The sequence below is a fragment of the Ambystoma mexicanum genome, chromosome 5q (genome assembly GCF_040938575.1).
Source record: "Ambystoma mexicanum isolate Mex_15411 chromosome 5q, UKY_AmexF1_1, whole genome shotgun sequence".
NCBI lineage: Eukaryota > Metazoa > Chordata > Amphibia > Caudata > Ambystomatidae > Ambystoma > Ambystoma mexicanum.
In genome coordinates, this window is record NC_090933.1 from 306,441,995 (window position 1) to 306,466,795 (window position 24,801).

Sequence of the window (24,801 nt, forward strand, 5' to 3'; positions counted from 1 at the left end):
GTTTGAATATTGTGAACAAACTCAGCAAGATGTGATGTTATTGTACTAGTTAATGTCAAGCATTCCGTAAGGAGATGTTTCGCTGTCTCCAAGCATTCAGGTGATTTGCAAAGGCGACAAATTTGTTCATGGACAGGGATGTTTTCTCGAGGTCCCTGGTTACATAAAGTGGGTAGTTGTTCTAGTCTGAACAGGATGATAAAACGCCTGAGCCTTTTCGTCAGACAAAGTTTCAAATATGCTTGAGGTTCATAAAAGTTTACAATCTGTAGTTAATGAATTGATAGCTCTTCAGAGTGCTCAGATGTGCAAAATTCTCAAGCCAGTCCCAAAGGTCCACCCTGTTGGCGAGTGCCTTTTGGACTTCCTTAGTATATACTATCCCTCTATGTACCCAAGCTATGTCCGCAAAGAATTCTGACATCAATTTGAATAGGGGTGAGGTGGTATATTTTTTGGCCACTTCCTGGTGTATCACAGACAGTAGAGGATTAGAGCAACCACTAGTCATCTTTAGGTAGAGACCGGCTCTCTTTTTGAGGACAATTGCTTTCAGTGATGGGAGGCCCATTTCAAGTCTTATTAAGGCCATGGGCACGCCTGGAGACAATCCTAATATCCTACGCCAAAATTTGCCTTCCATCACTTGAAGCCAGGCTAAATCAAATGAGAGAAGAGCATCAAGACCATAAGTGATCATGGGGACAAACATTTGGATATAGAGGTGACGTTTCCCCCAGAGCGTATAGCCGCCCTGCTTATTGGAGAACGCAGCAATCAGTGCAGTGACTTGCGCTGCCCTGGTTTTGCGTCCTCGTCTACAGTGCCGGTAGTCACCCTTTGGCTCAATTTCAATTCCGAGGTAGCGATAGGAGAGTGCATAAGTTATAATGATTTTACCCACCATCAAGTTGACTCGGAAAGCCCTTTTACCAGTGAATCTGAGTACTTTGGTTTTGTCTAAGTTGATAGTCAGACCATTCAGGCTAGCGTATTCCCACAAAGTGGTAGCAGAGCGCCGAAGCCCACTGATGGTGTTATCAAATACAACCAAATCATCGGCGTATGCAAGTACATTGCATGGCGCCTCACCTATTTTCGGAGGGCAGTTGTAAATTTCAGCCAATACTGCAGGAATGTCATATACATAGAGGTTATAAATCGGGGGTGCTGTGACGAATCCCTGCTTTACCCCTCTGTTTTGGGGCACCTTTTTGGTCATATTGCCTTCCTGATTTAGCCTAAGCTGGGCCGTGGTGTTTTGGTGCAAAAGTCTCAGGTAATACAAGAAGCCTCCCGGACATCCCATTGATTCGAGTTTCAGCCACGATCTATCTTTAGGGATGGAATCAAAGGCAGCCTTAAAATCGATGTATAGAACATACAGAAGAGGCTGCCCCTTAGAGAGTGCCCAAGTGCGGAAAATATCCATCACCATAAGGTTATGTGATGTGGAGAAGCCCCTCCGAAATCCACACTGGAATTTACTAAGTATGTTGTTCTCATCAGCCCATGTCTGTACTTCGCTTAACAATAATGAAGCAAAACGTTTACCTGTGATATCCAGTATAGAGGAGCCTATAGTTGTTGGGATCGGCAGGGTTACCCTTTTTGAAGATGGGGATAAGAATGGCAGATTGCCGAGATTGAGGGATTCTCCCCTGCACTAAGATCTTTTTAAAGAGTATGGTGAATAGCTCCGCCCAAAATTCAGGGTAATTCATGATAACCACATTAGCTAACCCATTAGGTCCAGGGGCTCTTGAGGACTTAAGAGCTTTTATTTTGTTCAGAATGATCCCAGGGGATACTTAAAATGGCGGGGAAAAAGGGCCCTATTCGAGGATGAAATATACAAATTGGTCACCCCTACATTACGTCCTTCCAAGTATTTTATCCAAGTCTCCTCACTAATGGGATTGGTAAATTGGACTTTACCATTCTTCCTAGTCTCGTTCAATAGAGACTAGATGCTATGGGAGTCCCTAGAGCAGATAGTCTGCACTAGCCTTTGATAGGCACAATTTCTCTCAGCATTCTTTATGTGCTTAATGCTAGTTCTGAAGCAGTTTTTGGCTTTTCTGATTCTTGTGCAGTAAAGATCAGGTGGTAGCTTCAAGCTCTTTATGCTACACATTTCGGTTCTGAGCCCTCTCTTGGCATCTCTGATTTCTTTGTTGTAAGGGTGACTAACACCCACAGTTCTTATCATGTAACCCATTTTAACCACAGCATGCTTTCCCGAGAAAGCCTGAATCCAGTCTTCAATGGCATTGATGGACATGGTGTTAAAGTCCAACAAGCCTACAGGAGAGGCACATTTGAGCGCTTCCGTAGCTGACCGAATATTTTTTTTCGACCATATAATTCTAGTCCCTGTGCTATTAATGCTGATAGTACCAATATTCGATGTAGGAATAGGGTGGCTAGGTAAGTGAAGGAAACATTGGAGCATCGAGTGGTCACTCCCCTCCAGTTGTTACTAGTCACTTTCATATCGGTGACTTTTGTTAGCATATCGGGGCACATGAATATGTAATCCAGAGTGCTGGAAGCTGAGCCATTAGTCCAGGTATATTTCGCTGGCCTTTCCCCGGGCGTGCGGCCATTTATCAAGTCAAGATCCCAGTGAGCGAACAATTGTAGCCAACCCAGCCCCTCTTCCTCTCTTTTCTCGTGGGTCATGAGGCATGTTGTGCTAAGCTTCACATTAGATGATGTGTAGCCCTCACCTATCATGTGGCAGTTGAAGTCACCCATGACCACCACTGCCGCATTACCAGGTTTCAAGGTCCAAGATGCCAGTAGGTCCTGCAGTGCTTCTTGTAAAGGTTCTACTATACTTGTTCCAGGTGGATTATAAAGGTTAACAAGGAGAAACCTAAGAGAGCAGCTTTTCTCTTCATGTTCAACCTCTACTGCCATAAGGTAATCTTCAACATCACAATGCACCCTGCGAGAGACTACAGCATTTGCTACCCCAATGAGTAGGCCACCAAAAGGGCGGCCCCTTGTACCCCGTTTAGCAAATGATTGATGCACCACAAAACCATCCCAAAGCAGAGGATCCATTGCCCAGGTCTCTTGGAGACAAATACATCTATGTTTATTCAGAAGATCAACAGAGCCCTCCGTTCTCAATAGGTGGGCAAAGCCTCTGCAGTTCCATGTGAGAAGGGAAAAGGCTCATTGATTCTGTAAGGCCCCCGGGAGGTATTCCAGCAGCCATTTTAGGACTTGTTGTATTTCGGCAAGTTCAAGGTTTTTCACTTCCGTAGACTTGGGGCAAATAGACACAGGGTCAGGAACAGCTAAGTCAACAGGCGCAGTATTAGGATCAATTTTGTTTGGGTCCACATCGATGGCGACATCGACCGTCATGAGTTCCTCTTTATATTTCCTGATCAGCCGCGCTGTAGATAGAAAAGTGCATTGTAGAGCAGAAACGTTGGAGTTAGGTCCACTCAAAGGCTCAATGAACAGAAAATCGTCGGATTTCAACACTCGGAGTTGGGGAATGGAGTAAAGTCTAACCAGTAGCTCCGATCGCACAAGCCAAGTGTTTTTACCGCTCTGGTATAGGTTCTTAATAAAGCAGATGAGATTTTCATTGGTGTCCTTAGAGTCACACCCCGATTCGAGAGGTACAGGTGACGGTGAGCTTCCCTGATGTGCAGACGCTGTAGGTTGCTCAATGCCTACAAGTAAGCTAAGATCAGAATCCGGCACCAAGTCTATCACAGGGTCCTCATCGGGGACAGGGCAAATAGTAATTTCTTCTGGCACGAGCCAGCCAGAGAGGGAGCCTTTAGTCACAGGCACCCGTGCGGCTGATCTAGCAAGTCTCTTTTTGGCCTTTTTTGAGCGTGTGTCCAGCCCTGTTGGTGGCACGATAGTAGGCGGTAAGGCACTTGTTTTGGCTTTGTTGTTTTTGAGTGCTTTCCTCGCCAGTCTGCGTTGCTTCTGTGAATAGAAGACAAAAGGGCTTTGTACCGACTCCAGGTCACGAACATTATCCTGGGTTCCTTCAGGGTTTTCAGTACTGATGGCTGGTTCTGGTACTGCAACTACCACTTCTTCAATATTGTCCTGATCATTGTCTTCTTCCACAATGTGCAAGGCGTCAGAAAGATTAGCTTCAGCCTCTTCGCGGAGCTGGTCCTTCTGTCCAAGTGCCATGGTTAAAATGTTAGTATTAGTCAAAATGCGGCCTGCAATTTGCAATAGGATCGTAAGCGCAAATTGAAGTGCAGCAAATGATGATTGGAGCTCGGCAACCTCGGTTAGTCAGAAGGGTTGGCATTCTAAGTCGTCGTCCTGTTTATCAGGTGCATCCTCCATTGATGCCATTGCTAAGTTAGGTGATGCAGACAAGTGTCTGCTACTTCTACCAGAGTTATGAAGACCTGGCGGAGTGTTCGTGTTGCTAACGCTATGGGATAGAGAGCCACTAGCAATTGTCAGTGGCAGTTGTGATGACATCCCTCTCTGAATGTTCAAACACAAATCCAAGAGAGAATTGTTGTCAATATCATCAAAGTTGGTGGTATTCAATGAGATACTGCCGCTGGAGCCAGGTGCAACAGTTTCCTAAATGGTGGTTGAATTTATGTCCGGAGGAGGATTTACTGGAAAAAATTCAGTGATAGCACCGTGGTCAACTGGCTTGGCATATTTTGCATTCTTCTTGGGTTTAGCAATCTTCATAGCAGACTCCATATTCTCCTTAGAGGATAAAGCCTTCGTTTTCGGTAGGTTGTAATTCAAGCAGGAGGGCCTTTTCCCCTGTTGCATGTCAGCAAAAAGGTAGATGGTAAGGTCCACCAAAATTGTCTACTCAATGGTCAGAGAGGCGCTCTCCAAAGCTGTACTAAGGCAGATGCATAGGTATCAGGTTATCAGGAAAAAGTAGTTATTCACTGCAACAACTAGGGAGAAGGAGGGGGATAAGACACTGACTGCAGGAGTCAATCCGATATTTTCTCTCACCAGGGAGCCAAAGGGTTAAATAGGGGAACAGAATGCTAAACTGCCCAGGATCAAAGGCCTAGTCCCACAGTCTCCTGGGCATTTAGTCTAAATACCCAATTGGCTATAGCAAGTGACCCGTCCACCCTTCTCTAGCACCGCAGTCAGGAATCGTGGTACTAGAACAGGGACCCACACTCCTCCCAGACGGCCCAATGCTATAGCTAATTGTACAAAACAGCATGGGGACACTATGTGTCAAGCCGCACCTCAATGTAACGCAATGCGTTAAAAGTGGCCCCCTCCGACACAAGCTCACTATAGTCACAAGCTCACTATAGCCATACCTCAGTGTCATTGTATCGAAAGTAACTAGGCAGTGTTGCTAAGTTGTACTGATTGTTCCAATACTATATAAGTATCACCCTGAACAAAAGAGTTACCAGGTAATACAGGCTCTCTGATGAGAGCTTTACCATGTCACAGTGTCCGCAAGATGCACAGGCAACACGGAGGCGGCAGCGGCAGCTTCAGGAAGCGAGTGGTGCCCCCGACAATCCTGTCAGCAGGAGGGTCAGCAGATTGGAAACAGCCGCTCAGCCACTCAGCCGCTCGTAGTCGCACACATCCGAGCAGCCGTACCGCAGTCGCAACACTACTAGCTCTCACGGTGGATTTCCGGATTAGAGAAAGGGACCTAGCGAATGCCGAGAGCCGTCAAGTCGCACCTCAGAGAGCCGTTACAGACGCAGGCTCAGTCAGGCCGCTTCCGACAACTTCCGACTTAGTCACAATGCAATCATAGCCCTCTTGTGGAATGCAAACATAAATATATAAGACTTTGCAGACAATTCCACTTATGTTGCAAGATATGTTACAACCTACCTAACCAAAGCTGAGAAAACAGAGCTTAAAGACCTCTGGGTTGATATATCATCTGACAAAACACTGTCACAAAAATTGTATAGCTTCGGCATAAAAATGCTCCACCATAGAGAATGTGGATGCTACTAGGCTGCAGACCGTTTAACAGGCACAGCCTTATATGGTGGATCTAAACATATAGGGCCTCATTACGAGTAGGGCGGTAAGGGATACCGGGCACCGGTAAGGAGGCGTTATGGACAGGACCTGTTAAGGGAAATCAGAGCCAATAACGGTACCGCACATTGCAATACCGTTATTAGCTACTTCCCCATTCCCATTGAGCCCTATTGGGGCTTAAATGGGAATGGGGAATGGTTTTTTCAAAGGGGACGTACCGGTCCCGCAAAGGTCGGACTACACCGGTAAGTCCCCATTGAACGAGTCCAGTGCCGGTACTATTATTGGAGGCAGTCATGGCGCAAATAGCGCCATGACTACCTCCAATCTTGGAATGAGGCCCATAGTCTGTCTAAGCCTTGGTCCTGCTGCATCTAGAAAAAGAGTGCACAAATCATACCAAGACATAGAAACAATAGCCAAAAATGATCCCAACAGCCAGGATATTTTGAAAAACATTGTATTAGACACATACTACCCAAACAGAAGTACTACTTTGGAAAACATGTGCCTATACCATATAGCCCAAAATGTTTGCCTAAAAGAATAATATTAAATTAGAAGAAAAAAATGGAAAATACATAGTTAAAACTTGTGAAGGCATCCTTGTTAAACTTACCAAACCCAGCCTAATTAATCATATAATGGTATCATTTAAAACTCCTTAACATAGAGAACATTACTACACGTCCCAACTCCAACCTTTTAAACCATGGAGAAAAATAGAAAATGTATTGGGCACCCATGACTCATTTGAAGCTGCTTTCAATGCAATATCAGTTTCAAGCAATACAAAAACATGTTGGACAATGAACGCCAACAAGATGAAGAAGTTGAAGCACAACTAAGTGAAGACACTCCTGAGGGCAGTCTACCTTCTGTTATAGGAAGCCAAGAACCACTCTGAGAGCCACTCATAGCAAATGAAGCAGAATTAGCCATGACTGAAGTAGAAAACACCACGTATCAATATGAGCAAACAGAAGAAAACTGACACTGCTCAAATCACAACGTAATGATGAGCAACTCAGCATTTTCCTAGAAGTGACTAAAGAAATTGAACATGGTTTGCAGCATGAAAGTAAAACTTGTAGCTGTCAAAATTATAAACCTGTACTCCTCAATGTAAGTGCTGAAACTGGTTCAGGCAAAACATTCTTAATAAAATTCATCAGCAAATTCCTCCAAAAGATAACAAACAACAAACTTTCCACTGTTGTAACAGCTGCCACAGATTTAGCTGACTACAACATAGGAGGTGTAACCCTACACTGACTACAGCTCCTTCCAGTAGAACACCAATACAAATTAGAGTACTACAAACTATCAACAGATGCTACTACTGAAATACGCAGAATTCAGAATCAAATGAAAATGCTCCAAACAGATGAAGTGAGCATGGTCTCCAACCTAACGTTGGCTTTAATTCACCTCAGATTTTAAGAAGTTTTTAAAACGGACTATGAAGAACTCTTTGGTGGAAAAGACGTTGTTTTTGGAGATCTCCTACAATTAACACCAGTGAAAGGTGAACCTATTTTTAAAACCGTAGGACACAAACAATGCTGCAAAACAATTGGCAGCACAGGAAATGTAAATCTCCGGCAACATTTCCAATACAGAGAACTAACTCAAAGCATGCATTATTCTGCATACCTCACCTATGCAAACATTTTTAAAAGCATTAGGACCGGTTTTCTTTGTAAAGATGCACAATCTATATTAAATAGTAGACTCATCCATAAGCTATATGGGCATGACACATCTGCTTCTGATGTCATGGAAAAATTAGCACTAAAAATGTAAAATGTATGTCTTAATGCCAACCCTAGCAAGCTGTATGCAATTCAATTAGAAAATGTTAAACAAAAGAAATTCAAGCAATAGTGCATATTAGCTCCATAGACAAACTGGAAGTGCATGACATGACACTCCCTATATGTCAACTAGCAGTAGCACGACTGGATAGCTTAGAAAAAGGTGTCCCCAACACAGCTGGTTTGGAGAAAATAATAACATTGTGTTTAAACTGCAGAGTAATTCTGAAACTTAATCTTGACGTGGAGCAAGGTCTAGTTAATGGAGCAATTGAAACAGTTGTTGGCTGCAAAATGTATCCACATGACAACAACATTCAGTTTGTCAACATCCACTTTGACAAACTTTCAGAAGTTAAAAGGATAGGACGCTCAACAGCTTGTTTCCTTCTTTTCAAAGACATGTATGTCCGCAGAGAACAATTCTCTCTGTATCTTGCATATGCAGTAACTATTCATAAACCACAAGGTCTAACCCTAGATCAGGCATTGATTGACATTGACAGCACAGTCTTTAAACAAGGTATGAGTTATGTAGGACTGTGATGTCTTTGTACACTCAAAGGACAATTTCTAGTCAATTTTGATGCAAACAAAGTCACGGCTGTAAATTCCTTACATCATAGAGTACAACAGACTACTTGCACTCTACACACCCCATCTCGATATGTACCCTGTTCCTCAAAAAGTAAAACTAGAAGCAACTGCTACTCCATCAAATAGCACAGCCACAAAACTATCTAGTGCAAACACAACTGCACATCCAACAGCACAAAGAGAAATATGTCTTCTAAAAAAACAAGCAGAGGTCCAGAAAATGACACAGCGACAGAACTCTCCTGTCCATTTATATTTTCCAACACAACTGGTGTAAATTGCTATGCAAATATAGCAATCAATCTTTTTTTCCAATGTCCACCAATTGCTGAAAACATTTACTTGAACGGCTCAGACCAGTTGTGTTTGCTAATGTTTATCCTTTATAGAAATGCAACAAATAATCCTGACAACAGTTATAGTGTCTCAGGAATAAGGCAAGCATTGGACTACTGTGCAGGTATGGTAACATTTATCATAAACACACAGGAAGATACACATAATTGTTCAATGTACTTACTGCAAGTACTGGAAAGCAAAAATATACCTATCAATTAAATCTTTCAGATTTCACACACGTGGAAGCATACATGCACTCTCTGTAACCACGTTGCACAGGAATAGGTCCCTAATGAAGGATTTGTACATGTATTGTTGAATACAACTTTTTTACCCATATTTACTATGGAGCCGTAGCTTTTTTTACTAACTGTGCGGTACTTACATTTCTCCCGTGCCTTCATAGCATTCAACTGCAGCCCAACGTGTCTTTTCCCATAACGTGGCTGTTTCAGTGCACTGCAGCCCAACCTGTCATTTCCCATAATGTGAGTGTTTCAGTGCACTGCATCCCAACCTGTCTTTTCGGCAAGTCAAAACGAAAGGAAGTTTGCTTCCTTGATGGGGTGCTTTTATCTCAGGAAGGTGTCACTTTCTCCTTCAGGAACTGGTCTACAGAAGGATCGCAAAGGACTGTGCCTTGAAATTACATATGAAGGAAGGATGCTATTTAGGGAGACTTAAGGGGATAAAGTAGCTAAACATGCTGATAAAAAGAGAAATAAGAGCAGTGTCTCCTACAAGCCCAGTCATCCAGGTCTAAGATGCATGGAAAGAGTTTGTTCCAGGCCAGGCACATTTTGGTCAGAAAAGGAGAGACCGATTCCTGCCTAGCCTGTTGAAAAAGAAGTCAGTGACAAAAACACAGAAGCCTGGTCAATTGCAAGGGAAAGGTGGTGGGCAGCAGGCTCGGCCAACCCAGGCATGCTTCAAAGGCAATACTGCACACAGAACTTTTACTGTTTCAGTTCCGTGTACTGTGTTGAAATCAACTGTATTCTTCAAGTCAATCTGTTTGGGCAGTGGCCTCAGTATAATTAATTAAATAACGAGCTACAACGGTGGCGCTGCCTTGTAGGGAAGCTTTGCTTACTTTTTTCCGGGCTTTATTCAATCTGCGGGCTATACCAGTTTGTATAGCCCGCAGTTTGACCAAAAGGGTGTTCTAATATATGAATCAAAGGTCCAAGGTCAGGCATCACCAGTGCATTGCCAACACAACATCAAGTCATCATGTCTCGCAAATATTGCTCGACGCACTTGCTTTTCTGGTGCATTCAGTTTGGCTCTTTGCCTCCTGATAGTCAGCAGTATAAATAATCTTCAGTTCAAATTGTGCTTTTTAGGACGTTAATCTAATAAAAATCCTACCCCTTTCATGCTTGCGCTTACGTTGTCTACCCGACAGCAGAGCCTGTTGGGTACCCTGAGACCAATGGCGAAGGATCATGCATTCGAGTTTGACGTCACATCAACATAAACCAGAGTATGTGGAGATATTCTGAAGGTTGCACTATGAGTTTGCCGGGATAAAATGTAAATGGTTAAAATATTCATGTTTGCGTAATGTTTTCATTGATTGCTGTTAATAAATAACACGTAGATCGCAGAACTTGCTTCATGTAGCATATTTCAACCTCCAGTAACCCCATGTATTTCTTTCAACAGGTATTCTCTTGTCCGGAGCAAAGATTCATATAGGTTTTTCAGTATAGATGGCCAGAATGGAACAATCACTGTTTTAAAGCCACTGGACCGCGAGGTCACTGCTTGGCACAACATTACGGTCAGAGCCACTGAAGCAAGTAAGTGCAATATTAAGGGGCAGCATGCTTCGATTTGCCTGCACTTAACGTAATTATCATCAGAATAGCACCCTCTATTAAATGGAGAGCACCTGCAGCTCAATCAATGTAATACTTTTATTTCGTACACTACGGTGCATTATTACAGCCAGGACATCCAAGGATGATTGAGTTATTTAAGATCGAAGGTTTCATACTTTTCATAAAACATGTTCTTATATAAAAGGGAAAAAAATATAAAATCTTGAACGACGCAATCGTTTTCATTACAATGCTTTCAAGTTACACTTAGGTATGCACATTGTTCCTGAAATATATGTCATTATGTTAAGTAAAACCGTGGCTAATTCCACACAGGAGTTTTGACTTGTGTGAAAACGGCCACTGTCTAATTTAACTACACTAAAAATCAATTCCTTCGCTTATTTATGAAAGTCAACCATCTAACTAGGCTGACTTAGACGTCAATGATTTTAGTTGTAAATAAATAATTATAATGTAATGTATTCATACACGTACATTGTTAGGTAGATTTTCCTTTCCAAGTGAAATTCTCCTCACGTTTTAAGTCCCCCATCTTTGCTGGGCTATTGGATTTTGGGATTGTCCTGAGTGAGTTGCAACCTTTTTCCTCACTCATTATTTAACTTTAACCATGGGAACCCTTTTTACCCTTTTGTGATACTTTGTAATGCAGTTATGCTTTCCTCCAACTTTTCTATAACCTACCTTTTATTGTTGCAGCACACATCACTTTCTGTGCAGTGTTCCTGAGAGCTCCTTGAGCTTCCCTTTTTATTTTACTTGTGTTAACACATGTTACCAGGGCAGGGGGACACTTTATGTCTGATCTGAATTTTACCGTACCTTAAGTGGCATGTTGAGGGGAAACATTGTCTCAATTCTCTCACTTTTCCAGAAACATTTACTGTTCCCAATTCATCTAACAGGTTGGTGGCAGTATACTTTTATGAACATCTTTGCAGCTGTGGTGAGGGACAAGGGGGCCAACATTTGCCTAAAATGGTGGCTGTAGTTGTTTAAGACCTGTTCTTGATGGCTTGTTCTTTCGTGAGCTGTCTTCTACCTGCCTGGATGGAAGAAGTCATGATGTATCTTTTGTCTTTGGCGGGCTTCCCTTGAAAAGCCGACCAAGACTCTCAGAGTGCCTGAAAGGACAGAAAGTTGGGGAAGTGACCAAAACTCCACAGGTCTTTGTCCTGCAGTGTGCCTGCCTGCAACCAGTTTGTGCTGGGAGGCTGGCTGCCCCCATTAAACAGCCAACCCCCATGTTTAAATGGATGCATGTCTGGTGATTGGTGGTCTCAGCCGGTGTTCCTGCATAAAAAGTGAGGGTCCTGGAGCTAAAACTAACAGTTAACCACTGGACTGAATACCCAAAGAGGAATTTGCAGAAACACATCCCGAGCAACTTCCAACTACCCCGAGAGGCATTGAGTGACTGCTGCTGGGCTGACCCCGAATTCCAAGTGACAGGGAAGATTTCCCTGAAAAGACATAGTCCCCTGGACTGGTGGGCCTAACAAGACTCAAGGCCAACTGTATTTTGTGCCATCCCTCGAAGAGATGCACCTCCCGAGCCTGCAAACTCTCAATACCCTGGGACCTGTGCATTTTACATTGCATCATCTTGTAAACTGCAGTTCTGGCTGAAATCCTCTGGGCATCCTTCTGGGACTGAAGTGACTATTTCTCACTCCTAGACATCCACGCACCAGAGTTGAGAACTCAGAACTGGACAGATGTCTGCCAGATGACAACCACTGCTTTTTCAAAGCCTGGGAAGGGCTACAAAGAGCCATTGGCATGAACATCCTCTGCTTGGCATCCCACTGCAAGAGAAAAACCATTGGATCCCTCCAAGGTTCCTTCTTCAGCCACCCCAGGCAAAATACTGAACCATTTTCTGCTGTTGCCTCACCTTTAGGATCGTCCAGTAACATTGTGTTCTTCATTGAAAAGGTAGTGTCCTGCTCCAAGGTACTTACCTGGTTCTTGCTGCATTGCTATTTTGTTCCAGAGGGGCTGCATTCAGTTGATCCTTGCACCTCTCCAGGGCCCGCCTCAAGTCCCATTGGAGTGGATGATCCATTTGGCTCTATTCCACCTTAGGACATTGACATTACTGTGGGGAAATCCCATATACAATTGCCCTTGTGAAAACCTACCTTCAACCTGAAGGGTGTCTGCTGGCACTTACCCTCTGAAACATTGTACTCTGCTTCCCTGCCTGTTCTTCAGCAGCCCTTGGCCACCGGTTCCTTAGTGTATCTTCTTACTTTGTGACTTACACAAGATAGGGTTGGACTGGCTAAGTTAGGCTAAGCTAAAGAACTACAGTTTCTAATTAGGTTTGCTTGCCTGGTGCAGGTGTTTCCCTATATTTGCTCTGCTACCATTGTCTATTCTACCAAGTATTGACTTACTGTGAACATTGCCATTGTTTCTTCTCTATTGTCCACTGTAAATAGTACTTACTTGATTGACTTCTAAGCTTTGGTGTATGTAACGTAAATCTCTATTCTTATATAACTCCCTAGTGTGTCACTGTTTCCATGAACCACGCGTGTACCCTGATTTCTGTGTGCCTCATTACAGCCCTCCTATACTAAGCCTGGCTGCTCAGTCATTGCTACCAAAGCTGTGGGTAGTTCAGGCTAAACCTAAGAGGTGTAACCCTGTTCTCCAAGGGTGGGCTTTCTAAAGTATTGTCTCATAATAATAGAACTAACATGTTTTGTGCCCTGATATTAATGTTATACATTATCCAGGAGTCTCAAAGCCTATGCACATGATTTGCAATAAAATATACCCCAAAAGAACTTTTTAAGGGTGGCACGTTTTTCTCTATAATGTCAAATGCATTAAATGCATCTTTGTTTTACATTTGTCGATAGGTATTTTGAAGTTGGGGACGGTTGCAGTTTTTAAAAAGACTATATTCCAAAGATCGAGTGAATGTACTTGAATGTGAGGCAAATGGCCTTCAAAGTTACATAGACATTGATACTTGGAACGTGTAGTTTGCTCAGATGTATTGTGAGGGGGTACTTGGGCATTCTTATCCAGAGCAACTGTGCAATGGAAATTTAACACTTGGCATGGTATGTATAAAGATAGGTGATTTACATGCGATCGGGGTTGTTGGAGGCTCCTATCATTTCTGCATGGTTCTCAGATGGGTTGAAACAGTGCTTAAGCCTCAGTACTGGAAGCGTTTATAGAATGTATGGACCCAGACTCACTGAGGGTGTTAAGAATACATCCTTAACTTGCAAATATTTGCTAATGCCAATTGTCTTTGAGATAATGCATGCATCAATGTTTCCTCGGGCTGAAAGATCTAATGGTTTCAACTGCCTTTAATGAGCTTTCCTAAAAATTGTCATGTTGTGAGCTAATGTGTTTGAATCAAGGCTATTTTCACCATTGCAATTCTAACTGAGGTGTTTTTGCCGCAGCAGTTTTTGCCGATTTATTTTTTTAAACATATATGTGTTGTATGTTTGTGTAGCAGCTTGGACACAATGGGTTGCAGGGTGCGATGGTGGTGGTGGTTTAGATGGGAGGTAGCGGGGAAAACCACCCCATTTAAAAAAAAATCTCCAAAAACTTCTGTGTTGACCACGGTTAAAATAGCTGGTCATGGTGATTGAATGATCCAGCCTATTTTTATAGTGCACAAATACTGTTAAGGGCATATATCGATCTTGATTTATGACCTGAAGTGCAACAGGGAGTTTACCAAGGGAAAGCTTTACCAAACTGTCAATGCTTGGACTCCAAACTGTACCCAACTGCAGAGGCCAATTTGAAGATAGGGGCTGTAGAAGCAGTTGACCAGACCTTCTGTGAAAGCGGCCGGGAACATATCCTACAACCCAATGTAAGAGTCAGGCTGCAGCCTGAAAATATATTCGTGTTCATAGCTAACGTTTGAGATGGAATAATACACAGTCATGGATGGCAAGCCACTTCTAGGAGGTTCTGTCTGAGGACACATTCTTTTTTGTGTGGGGCGCCAATGTAACAGCCATAGGGATTGTGTGTTCTTTATAGTATTGAAAATAAATATAGAGGCAGACTTGCTATTTGGAGTATGCTTAGAGAAAGCTATACTTTATACCTGCCCCTAACAGTAAAATCTGCTTACAAATGTATCCACATAGGGTGCTAGGAACAAGAGTTTGACAAAGAGGAAGCACACATTTGTCCTTACTTGAATGACACAACAAAGGGGGAAGTGGGATGTGGGGAATTGGGTGGAGAGTTGGGTGGGCTGCAGGTGTTGGTGATTTTTCTGGCCCAAAAATGACTACCTCTGATGTGCTACTTACTACAGGAGATGATTGCTCACCCAAGTTTGAAAGATTGAAGTAGCACACATTTACCCTAAGTTCATGATACTGCTACATAGTTATACAGTGGAGCATTTTTATTTTAACCTTTGTGAAGACAAAAGCTGTGGGTGTTATTCAGGAAATATATTAACCTATATATTAACCTTCCTTTATTTAGTTGGCACTTTTGCGTTACCCAATGTACTAAAGAACACTAGTTGTTGTTTGTGATCTCACCTGAAATGACTGTTTCTTAGTATCTATTAGATCAGTCAGGTTTCTTGACAGTTTGGGGGTTTCTGATCCTGAGGTAGAGAATCAGCTATTGGAGTTATTGTGACTCGCCCTCATAGTAATGAGGCCTGGTAATGGTCTCCCTAGTGATTTTAGTTGATGAAGTGATGGAAAGAAAGGACCTGTCCTTTAAGATTTCTAGATTTCCTAGGTACAGTCAACTGACAGGCCAATGTATTATTACTCTTGCTATTGTTTGGGTCAGAGCATAATAGTTGAGATGCAGCTGAGTTAACATGGTCTCCAGTACTGATATGCTTGGGTGTGTTATTCCATTTCGAATGAGCACTCTTGATACTGTTAAATGTATTTATTTCCTTATTTTACCATGCTTGGCAGTGTCCCTCTCATGCTGTGGTTCAGCACATTTTGTTGCATCAAGAATGCTGACCGTGTTATGTTATCTGATTTATTTTTATCTCTAAGGAAATCCAACTTCATTCTTCAATTTTCTCCGCAATCTTGAAAGGCAACATTTGCTCATGCGTGGTAACCATCCACATAACTCTTGGTAAATGTACCACATAGTGGGAGTGGCTGATATGCAGAGTGATCAGAATCATTCTCAGGAGCTAGAATGTAGGTTCTATACAATGTTCACAGGCATTCACATGAGTATGTTGAGAGCTATGAATTCACTCAGTGGAAGTAGCAGTTTAGTTTAGTTTAGTTTCTTTATTTATACCGCACGCCGAACCCTGAGGTAACTGAGCAGTGGTGAGGGGCACACATAAGTCTGCAAGTTTCCTTGTTGTTCTGCTTGTAATTTGTAATTGTTTATTTGTAAAGTGCTTATACACAAGTGAAGTGTGTCAAAGCGCTTCAAGGCGGGAAGGGAACAAGGGGATGTCATCGTCATTCTTAGGCCTTGAAGATTCTGAATGATCCAACAGCAAAAACAAGCATACGAGGTCAGGGCTATTCGGCTATAATAAGTGCGAGACAAAGAATGGGGGGAGAAGTGGGGTGGCATACAAGACAATAGGTTGTTTTTCAATGCGCCCCTGCGTGCAAGCACAGCAAAGCTGAGGAGGGAGAAAGAGGAAGATAGGACAGATAACATGCTAAGCCTATACATTCAAGGTCGTGCAAGTGAGCAAGCAGAAGTGCGGGGCAGGGGGACAAGTGTGCCTGGTCCAGCTGTGGCCAGGGTTAAGTGCAGAGTGGGTGCCAGTCTCATGGAACATATTACAAGTTCAGAATAGCAGGCAGAGTGCGGAGGCCCGGAGGCAAGTGCAGGACTGGCGTGGGATCCTGGGAGCTGTGAGGCTCTGGAGGTGCATCAGGTGAACGATCAGATGACTGAACAGGTTGTGGATGAGAATAAGGAGGGAAGGAGGAGAGAAGAGAAAAGAGGTTAGCAGGGGAGAGGGAGAAAGAAAGAGGAGGAGAAGAGGAATGTCTTGAGGAGTTTCCGGAACTAACAGAGGTCTGGCTCAAGACAGAGAGAGGCAGGTAGGCTGTTCCAGAAGGAGCCACCTGCAGAGAATAAGGCTATACCCTCAAATCTCTGTTTGAAAAAGCGACTCACCTGCATAGAGTTGGAGGAGGCCGCACGGAGGGCTCTGGAAGGAGAGTTCTTGGGAAGAGAGCATTGTAGATAGTGGGGTCCTCGGCCTCAGAAAGCCTTGTGGATTATGAAGAGGGGCTTGAACTTGATCCTTGCAGCCATGGGGAGCCAGTGAAGGGATTTCAGTGATGGAGAGGTGCGGTCCCTGGGTTTGAGGCCAAGGATAAGTCATGCAGTTCTGGATAAGTTGAAGATGTTGAAGAGTAGAGGTGCGAAGATTGAGAAAGAAACTGTTGCAGTAGTCGATTCTGGAGAGGACTAGGGCTCTCGAGACAGTGAGTCTCTGAGGAAAGGTGAGAAAAGGTAGAATACCTCTGAGGAGGTGCAGTTGGTAGTGGGACTTTTTGGACATGTCCGAGATGTGAGAAGAGAAGGAGAGAGTAGAGTTGAAAATGACCCCCATATTTATTGCCTCACTAGCGGGTGAGGGTGCAGGACCAAGTGTGGCCAGAGTGAAAGTAGGAAAATGGGAGCTGGGGTCCTTATGAGGATGATCTCTGTCTTACTGACATTAAGACAGAGATCATTAGCAGCACACCAGGACTGAATTGCAGACAGGCAGTCAGGGATGAGCAAGGAGGAGGAAGAGACTGAGAGTAGCCTGACATATTGTTTTGTCTCATCTGCATAACACTGAAAGTTGAAGGTGAAGCCAGAGATCATGTGGGTCAAGGGGGCCATGTAGACATCGAAAAACCAGGGGGATATATTAGATACCTGGGGGACACCACAAGCAGAGATAGTGATAGCAGAGAGAAATTAACCAAGTTCTACCTGGGATGGAGGGTCAGAGAGAACGGATGCTAGCCACACCAAGGCTTGATCAGTGATACTCAGGACCTCATGGAGACAGGATATCAGGATGCTATGGTTTACCCTATCAAAAGAAGAGGAGAAATCAAAATTAATGAGGACAGAGGGAGAGCTAGAGACAAGGTTTGAGAGCCGGTCTTCACAGGTGTTCAGAAGAGCAGTTTCCATACCTTTGGATGCACTAAAACCAGACTGATGGTCATGAAGACAACCAACAGATTCAGTGTGGGTGATAAGCTGAGAGATAGCCAACCTCTCCAGGAGTTTACCCAGGAAAGGAGTGATGGAGATCGTGTGATAGTTAGCTGGAATTTTAGTGTCGGCCGAGGGTTTTTTGAGCAGAGGGCACACAAGAGAATCTTTTAGGAAAGTTGGGAAGACTCCAGTGGCAAAGGAGAGGTTGCAGACATCTGGCAAGGCTGAAACTAATGAGTAAATGCCTCGAGGGGCAGGGGTCCACCTGTTTGGAGGAGGCTTTCATAGACCGGACTTGTCTAGAGACCTCCTCAGGTGTGACAAGGGAGAGGGAGGAGAGAAGAAGGAGAGTGGTGGAGGCAGCCGAGGGGGGGCCCAGCTGATGATGTTGCATGAGTGGGTTTGGAGGAGAGAAAAGAAAGGATGCCCTGTGTTTTGGTGGAGAAGTGTGTAGTCAAGGACCAGCAAAGGGCCTGGGTAGGTGCGGTAGAGGATGAGGCTGCAATAGGATTGACCAGTTCCTTACAGACTTTGAAACATTTGGCCGTGTTGTTGGATACCGGGGGAGATGCAGGCTTGAATATGGACTCTTTTCTTGGACCGCATGCAGAGCCTATATTGCCTTTGCAGAAGACGGCTGGCCAGCGTGTCAAAGGGTGCACCTGAAGATCCCCATTTCCATTCCACAGCCCTGTACTTCCTTTTAAGGTCAGCGAGGTCAGAGTTGTACCAAGAGTTTCACTTTTGGCAGGCTTCAGTCAAACCCTCATGACAGGGGCAATGATGTCAAGGGAATTGAAGATAGAAAGGTGACAGTTAGAGAGGGCTGTATCAGGGTGGGAGTCAGCCACAAGAGTAGGAGGTGGAGGGTAGTTGGCGGCAAAGGCAGCCACTGACACTTTTTTCAAGGGTTGGATGACCTTGAAAGTCAGAGGCAGTGCAGGGTTGCCAGTGCTAAAGGTGAGGAAAGCTTCAAGTTAGAGGACAGAGTGATCAGTCCATGATAGTGGGGTAGTGAGAGGAATAGAAAGAGGAATGTCTGTGGAGATAAGAGCACCCAAGGTGTGGCCAGCAATGTGCATCGGGCCAGAAGGTAGAATGGAAAGGGAGAGTGAATTGCAAAGGTTGCGGAAAGCTCCTAAAGAGTCAGAAGAGTCAAGATGGATGTTGAGACCCCCCAACAGGAGAAGCATTGGTCTTTAGAAGCATGGTTGCAGGAAAGCTGGCAGCATATAGTAAAGATAGTATAGCAGAAGGATAATGCTAGCTAATAGTCACATAGTAATGCTGTTGGTAAATTATTGTTTCTCATTCTTCAGCTCCTGTTTGTATAAGCCTATATGACACCTGCATATGACGTTGCATATTGTGGGCATTGCATACAGGCCATGCTTAATCTTGCCTAGATTCGTCCCTAGTCTTTGCAATTATTTTTAGTTCATTGGGAATATTTGGCTAAAATAGGAGCCGAAACTTAAGAAATAGCTTAAGCACAGACATTAATCAGTGCAGAGCTTAATGTTTTGTTTTCCTAAGGGGTGTGGATTCTATGGGAGTATTAATGTACAATTGGGGGTTGCCCTCTGGTTTTATCAAGTATGAATAGATCATTTAGTTTTGATTGGCTTAATAAGATCCTAAATCAAGATACAGCCACATTGCAATATGTGTTCCCCCATCTGAGGTAGCTAATATTCAATATCATTTCTATTCAATGTCAAAGTGGGCCGGGGCAGGTTTCCTTGATTATAGGAAGGGGTGCACATTCAATACAAGATTGGACTGAAAGAGAAATTATAATGGAAAGGATGAAAAGGTGGATCAAACTAATGCCAGTGGTAAAGACAGTTGAAGATCTAAAAAATGAATGCATCCATACAAGAGCTCTAGTTTGTTGTATTGTCATGCTGCATCTAAGATGAGTGGCCCAGTTATACAACCGCAGAGAACCTGGCTTCAGAAGGTGACTCAGGTAGTGGTGATAATTCAAGCATCAATAACCATAGAGGCAGACGTGGCTGTGAAAGAAAGAAAGCCTAACTTAAATGGATTGGTTCAAAAGAAACTTGGGGTTGTAGTAGACAAGGACTCCATATATATTTGTTTTTAAGCTGTAGCACAATTTAACACCTCACCCTCAAATGTGAATATCATGGGCCATTGTTGTTTGACGTGTGCTGGTAACAGATATGCAGAATACATATTGTATCCAAACAGTGGACATGTAAGAAACCATTATGCAGTCTTATGTTTGATTTTGTGATATGCAGTTTATTGTAAGTCACTTTTAAAACGGGCACCACATTTTAAAATATGTGGGCACATCAAGAATGTTGCTTTGTCTTGTCCTCCACAACGGAATGCAATAACAATGGAGACAGCCATTGATAAGGTTCTCAGCAGGAAATGATGGAGAACTATAAAACAGACCAAATAAAATATGAGGGTCGCCCATTCTATAAAATATAAAGATGCCTGTTACTTTCAGGTGCATGCTTTCTTAAAGATTCTGTGCCTACTCTTGCAAAATGCGTTATTGCTTACGTGTCCTACTGCTAGATCTTTTCTCCAGTTGCTTTGTTCCAAAGTATGTCCTTCTAAAATGAGGGTCGAAACTTTAAGGAGGTTGAATGTCATCTGACTCCTGATTGGACAGAATCCAACTGCATCCAAGCTATTTCAATGGATGCAGAGCAGGTTTGCAGAATGTGCAATGTTCTGCTGTTTTCAACACTCTAAAGGACTGATCTGTTGTGATGATGGAAAGTCAGAGATCCCCAGTGGCCTGGTCCTCTATCTCCCCAGGCCCTGCCCCTAGTTCCCACCCTTTGGATCGGCTCTATAGTTAGCGTAGACGGCAGAGCACGGCTCCTGCGCACCATTTCACTGGGCCAAATCACCACCAGCCATAGGTACCACTCAGCATGCAGACCTTATGAGATGAGCATCACACAAAGGGTGTGGTATTTGCCTGTCCAAAATTCACTTAAACAAAAAAGACTAGATCAGCAGTATCAGGTAAACTAATCCAGTAGCCTGGCACCAGAGGTGTATGAAATGAACTAAGACTAGACCAATGCTAAACGTGCTGGATATGCAAGGATTCGTTTTAATATTTTAGAACCAGAAAAAGGATGTTAAAACTAAAAAGGGAAATAATGTGAGAAAGAAAAATAAGTGCACAATTGTATTAGTTAATAAGCTTCAACAGACAAACTAAAGCAATGCTTATCCCAAGGGGAACCTTAAAAACACAGACCTCATGTGGTATTTTCAATTGCATTTTGCATTTGGATTCCCAAAGCACCAATGTAGCTACGAGGAAACATAGTTCTGAAAGATAATGGGCCTCATTCCGAGTATGGCGGTAAGGGATAGCGGCCACCGGTAACGAGACCGGTGGCGGTAATCCCTTACCGCCATACTCCGAGTTCCCTTTGCGCCCTCGCCCTTAACGCCTGCTTTGAGCAGGTGTTAAAGTCGAGGGCGCAAAGGGGCCTCCAAGCCAATAACGGTGACCGTAATGAACGGTGACCGTTATTTGCATCTTCCCCATTCCCATTGAGCCCTATGGGGGCTCATTCGGGAATGGGGAAGAGCCTTGGTGAATGGGGAATTACCGCCCCGCCAACCTTGGAATGGGGCGGTGATTCCGCCATCCACCAAGACGCTGCCGTTCCGGGTACGGCATCAACCAAGGCGTTAATAGCGCCATTGGTTAGCGGCGTACTCGGAATGAGGCCCAATGTCTACATTCAAGTTTCCTCACTGGATTCTGCAAGAGATCAGGGTCAATCTGTGGTACTGCAGGGTTATTCTGACATTTAGCTCGATTTATCAGCAGTGTTGCCTCTAAATGAAAAGGGAATGTCAGCGTTCCTTACTTTATAGATGGAATAATAGTTATATGGCAAAGGTACCCTGCATAGTCTTCTCCCAACCTAATCTCATGCCCTAGCAATATTTCTTTTATAGCGTATTAGAGAGTTCAGTTTTGTGCTGGAAAGACGTCTCTGTGTGCGTGCTTGTGCTGTGTTTCTTTCATGTATTGTGTGCAAGAACTACTTTGAAGCAGAACAAATCGTGGTTAATATTCGCGTGTTCATCTTCCTATCGCTTGACAGCGAAAGTAAAAGAAGTAAGCCCTCATTACGACCCTGGCGGAAAGGGGTTTACGCCGGCGTAACCCATGGCGTACCTCTCCGCCCGACTACGAGTTCCCGTAGTGCCATGGTGATTTTTACGCCTGCTTTTTGCAGGCGGAAAAATCCATGGCGCTACGGGACTTGTTGTTAATTACGCCACCGTAATTTACGGTGCCGTAATTAACGCCTTCCCCACTCCCATTATACCCTATGGGGCAAAAATGGGAATGGGGAAGGGTAAATGGGGATTGGGGACTTACCGCCCCGCCAAGGTCGGAATGGGGCGGTAAGTCCGCCAACCCCCATGGCGGAGTTGGCAGCTTTGCGCCATGGACCATGGTGCAAATTGCACCATGGTCCTCCGCCAGGGTCGTAATGAGGCCCGTAGTGTTTGCTCTCATCGCCTGGGTTAATAGTCACCGAAGGTGCTTTGGCTTTGCTGGCAAACATCATTTTGCAGGAAGCATATCAAGCAGTCTGTGGGGCAGAGGAACAGCTGCGCTCAGCCTGATCCTTGGGTGCAGGCAGTGCCAAAGTGGCAACAGCGATGACTGTGAGGCATCCACTGGCACAGGAGTGAGCAGAGGAGGGCCTGGAATGAGAGGAGGTGTAGGGCGTCAGGGTCTAGGGGACGATTTGTTGCACGCCACCATGGGGGTGGCGGAACATGGTTGGAAGTGGTAAGGTGACAGTGAGACTCTGAGCATTGAACTGCGGGATCTGTGGCCTCCGGCCGTTGCCGGGGGACTGGGATCTTATCTGCTCCATACACGGTGGGGCGCTGCCGGGAGCTTTGCGCTGTGGGAGCCATCTGCATATGCAGCCTTGCAAGGAGTGTGTAGGAGTTGGCAGGCTATAGTCGTCCACAGGGCCAGGGTCCCTGGCCTTCCCCTTACAACTGACAGCACCAAAAACCCTAATCCAGGCCCAGTGGATTATCCAGTAGAGAAGATGGTAACCAGTGCGGTGGCACGGTAGGAGGCGAAGAGAACACGGTCAAGTGAGTAGATCATAGAAGGTGAAGACCAGCTTACAGCAGGAGGTGCACCAAGACTCTGTTATTTGATGGATATAGTGAGCGTGCACCAGGAACTGAGACATGAGACTGCATGGCCCCTATGTGCACAACCCACTCATGCTCCCCATCCTTCCACTCCTTTTTGAGATGCTGCATGCCACAGATCAGAGCCATGATAGTCATGTGCACAGACCTGCAGTGGGCTGCGCAGTTGCTCCCAATGTACTGACTAGACCGGCGCCATGGCAAAAGGTGGGGGGCACTAAAAAGTGGAAACTTTGCTCAAAGATTTACTGGCGCACCCAAACGTTTCATAAAAATGTGTTGTGGAGAGAGCGCACAAGTCACCAACAGCGAGAACGAGAACAGGGGTGCCCCCCAGGCCAGTAATTACGTGCCTGATCAATCACAGGAATTGAGATGCTATCTTAAGATTGGCAAGAGAGAAAGGTCTGTTGCTCTTTGAGTCTGCCACTGTTCACATCTACTGTGACCTTTCTACAGCGATTCTGATGGAGCAAAGGTTGTGCGTGGGGAGTTGAACTGCTGAGAGAAAGAGCTACACAATATGAAATGTTTTTTCCTGTAAGACTGGGGATCCAGCATGCATACAAGGTACACTTCTTTTTGATACCGGAGGAGGCAGCTTCCTTCATTGAGGCCAATATCCCCCTTCTCTGTGAAATAAACAGACTCTCAAAAAGTGGAGGGCTCGCCACATGATGACGCTCAAGATAATCTTTTCTCAGTTGGTAGTTAATTACTTTGATGTTGCATTAGCCCCTAGGGTGTAAACCCTGGGACTCTTTATTCTACCTAGCCCTGTAAAGGTAATTGGGACACTCTCAGGGGCAAGCAATGTTATGTTAGTTCTTAATATCCTGGTTGCTGGATGGTGGTGTTGGTAAGTTTCAAGAGCAAGTTTGGTTAAAATGTTGTCTTGGCAGGCTCAAAATGTTAAAACCCTCATTACACGGTAGGTGGTAGCCATGGCGCTTTTAGCGCCATGGCTACCCCTTACCGCCATCAGAGTCCGAGAATAGGGACTTACTGATCTATTCCGACCTTTGCGGGACCGGTAAGTCCCCATTCCGGGAACCATTCCCCATTCCCATTTGAGGCTCCATAGGGCTCAATGGGAATGGGGAAGGAGCTAATAATGGTACCGCAATTTGCAGTATCGTTATTAGCTCTGAGGTCCCTCAGCAGGTCCCTTCCTTAACGTGTGATCTGACCACACGTTAAGGACAGGACCCCCTGAGGGACCTCGTAGTAGGGCGGTAGGGGATTACCGGCACAGGTGCCCTTATCGGTGCCGGTAATCCCCTACCGCCTACCTTGTAATGAGGCCCATGGTCATGTGGAATACTATGGCAAACCTTAAAAGTTTCTTTAGAGGATGGCCATGTCCAAGAAATGTAATGTACTCAAGACCATTAGGAGAGATACAGATCAAAGTTAGCACAAGCTGAAAGACCTGGATAATAGCTATGTGTCAGCCCCTAGCAATATCCTACTTGCGAGCATAGAGTGAACACTGGAACCATTCAGACAGCATGCCAACAGAGAAGTTAAATATTTTCAAAAACCTGTGGTAGCCAGAAAATATGGGGAGGGAGAATGGGGGAATAACCAGGCATGGCGCTGTCAAGGCTGCTGCACTCGGCGAAAGGTCAAGTGCAGTTGGCCTCAATAAAAGACGACCAAATGGAGATTAGACACGTGGACAGGGACATCAATACTGTATTTAAACAATTCTATAAAACCAAATACAGTGCTGCTGTGTATAATAGGCAGATCGACATGCCTTTCTTGAAGGTATCCTGATATCCAGA

General features: G+C 44.4%; 1 protein-coding gene across 1 annotated transcript in view; it reads left to right on the forward strand.

The window, feature by feature from the left end:
- LOC138497369 (cadherin-7-like) overlaps nt 1-24,801 on the forward strand; it is a 1,579,032-nt gene that overhangs the window by 1,176,861 nt on the left and 377,370 nt on the right. The window contains exon 8 of the mRNA XM_069620790.1: nt 10,434-10,570. Coding sequence (XP_069476891.1) covers nt 10,434-10,570 — 137 coding nt within the window. The remainder of the gene's footprint in view (nt 1-10,433; nt 10,571-24,801) is intronic.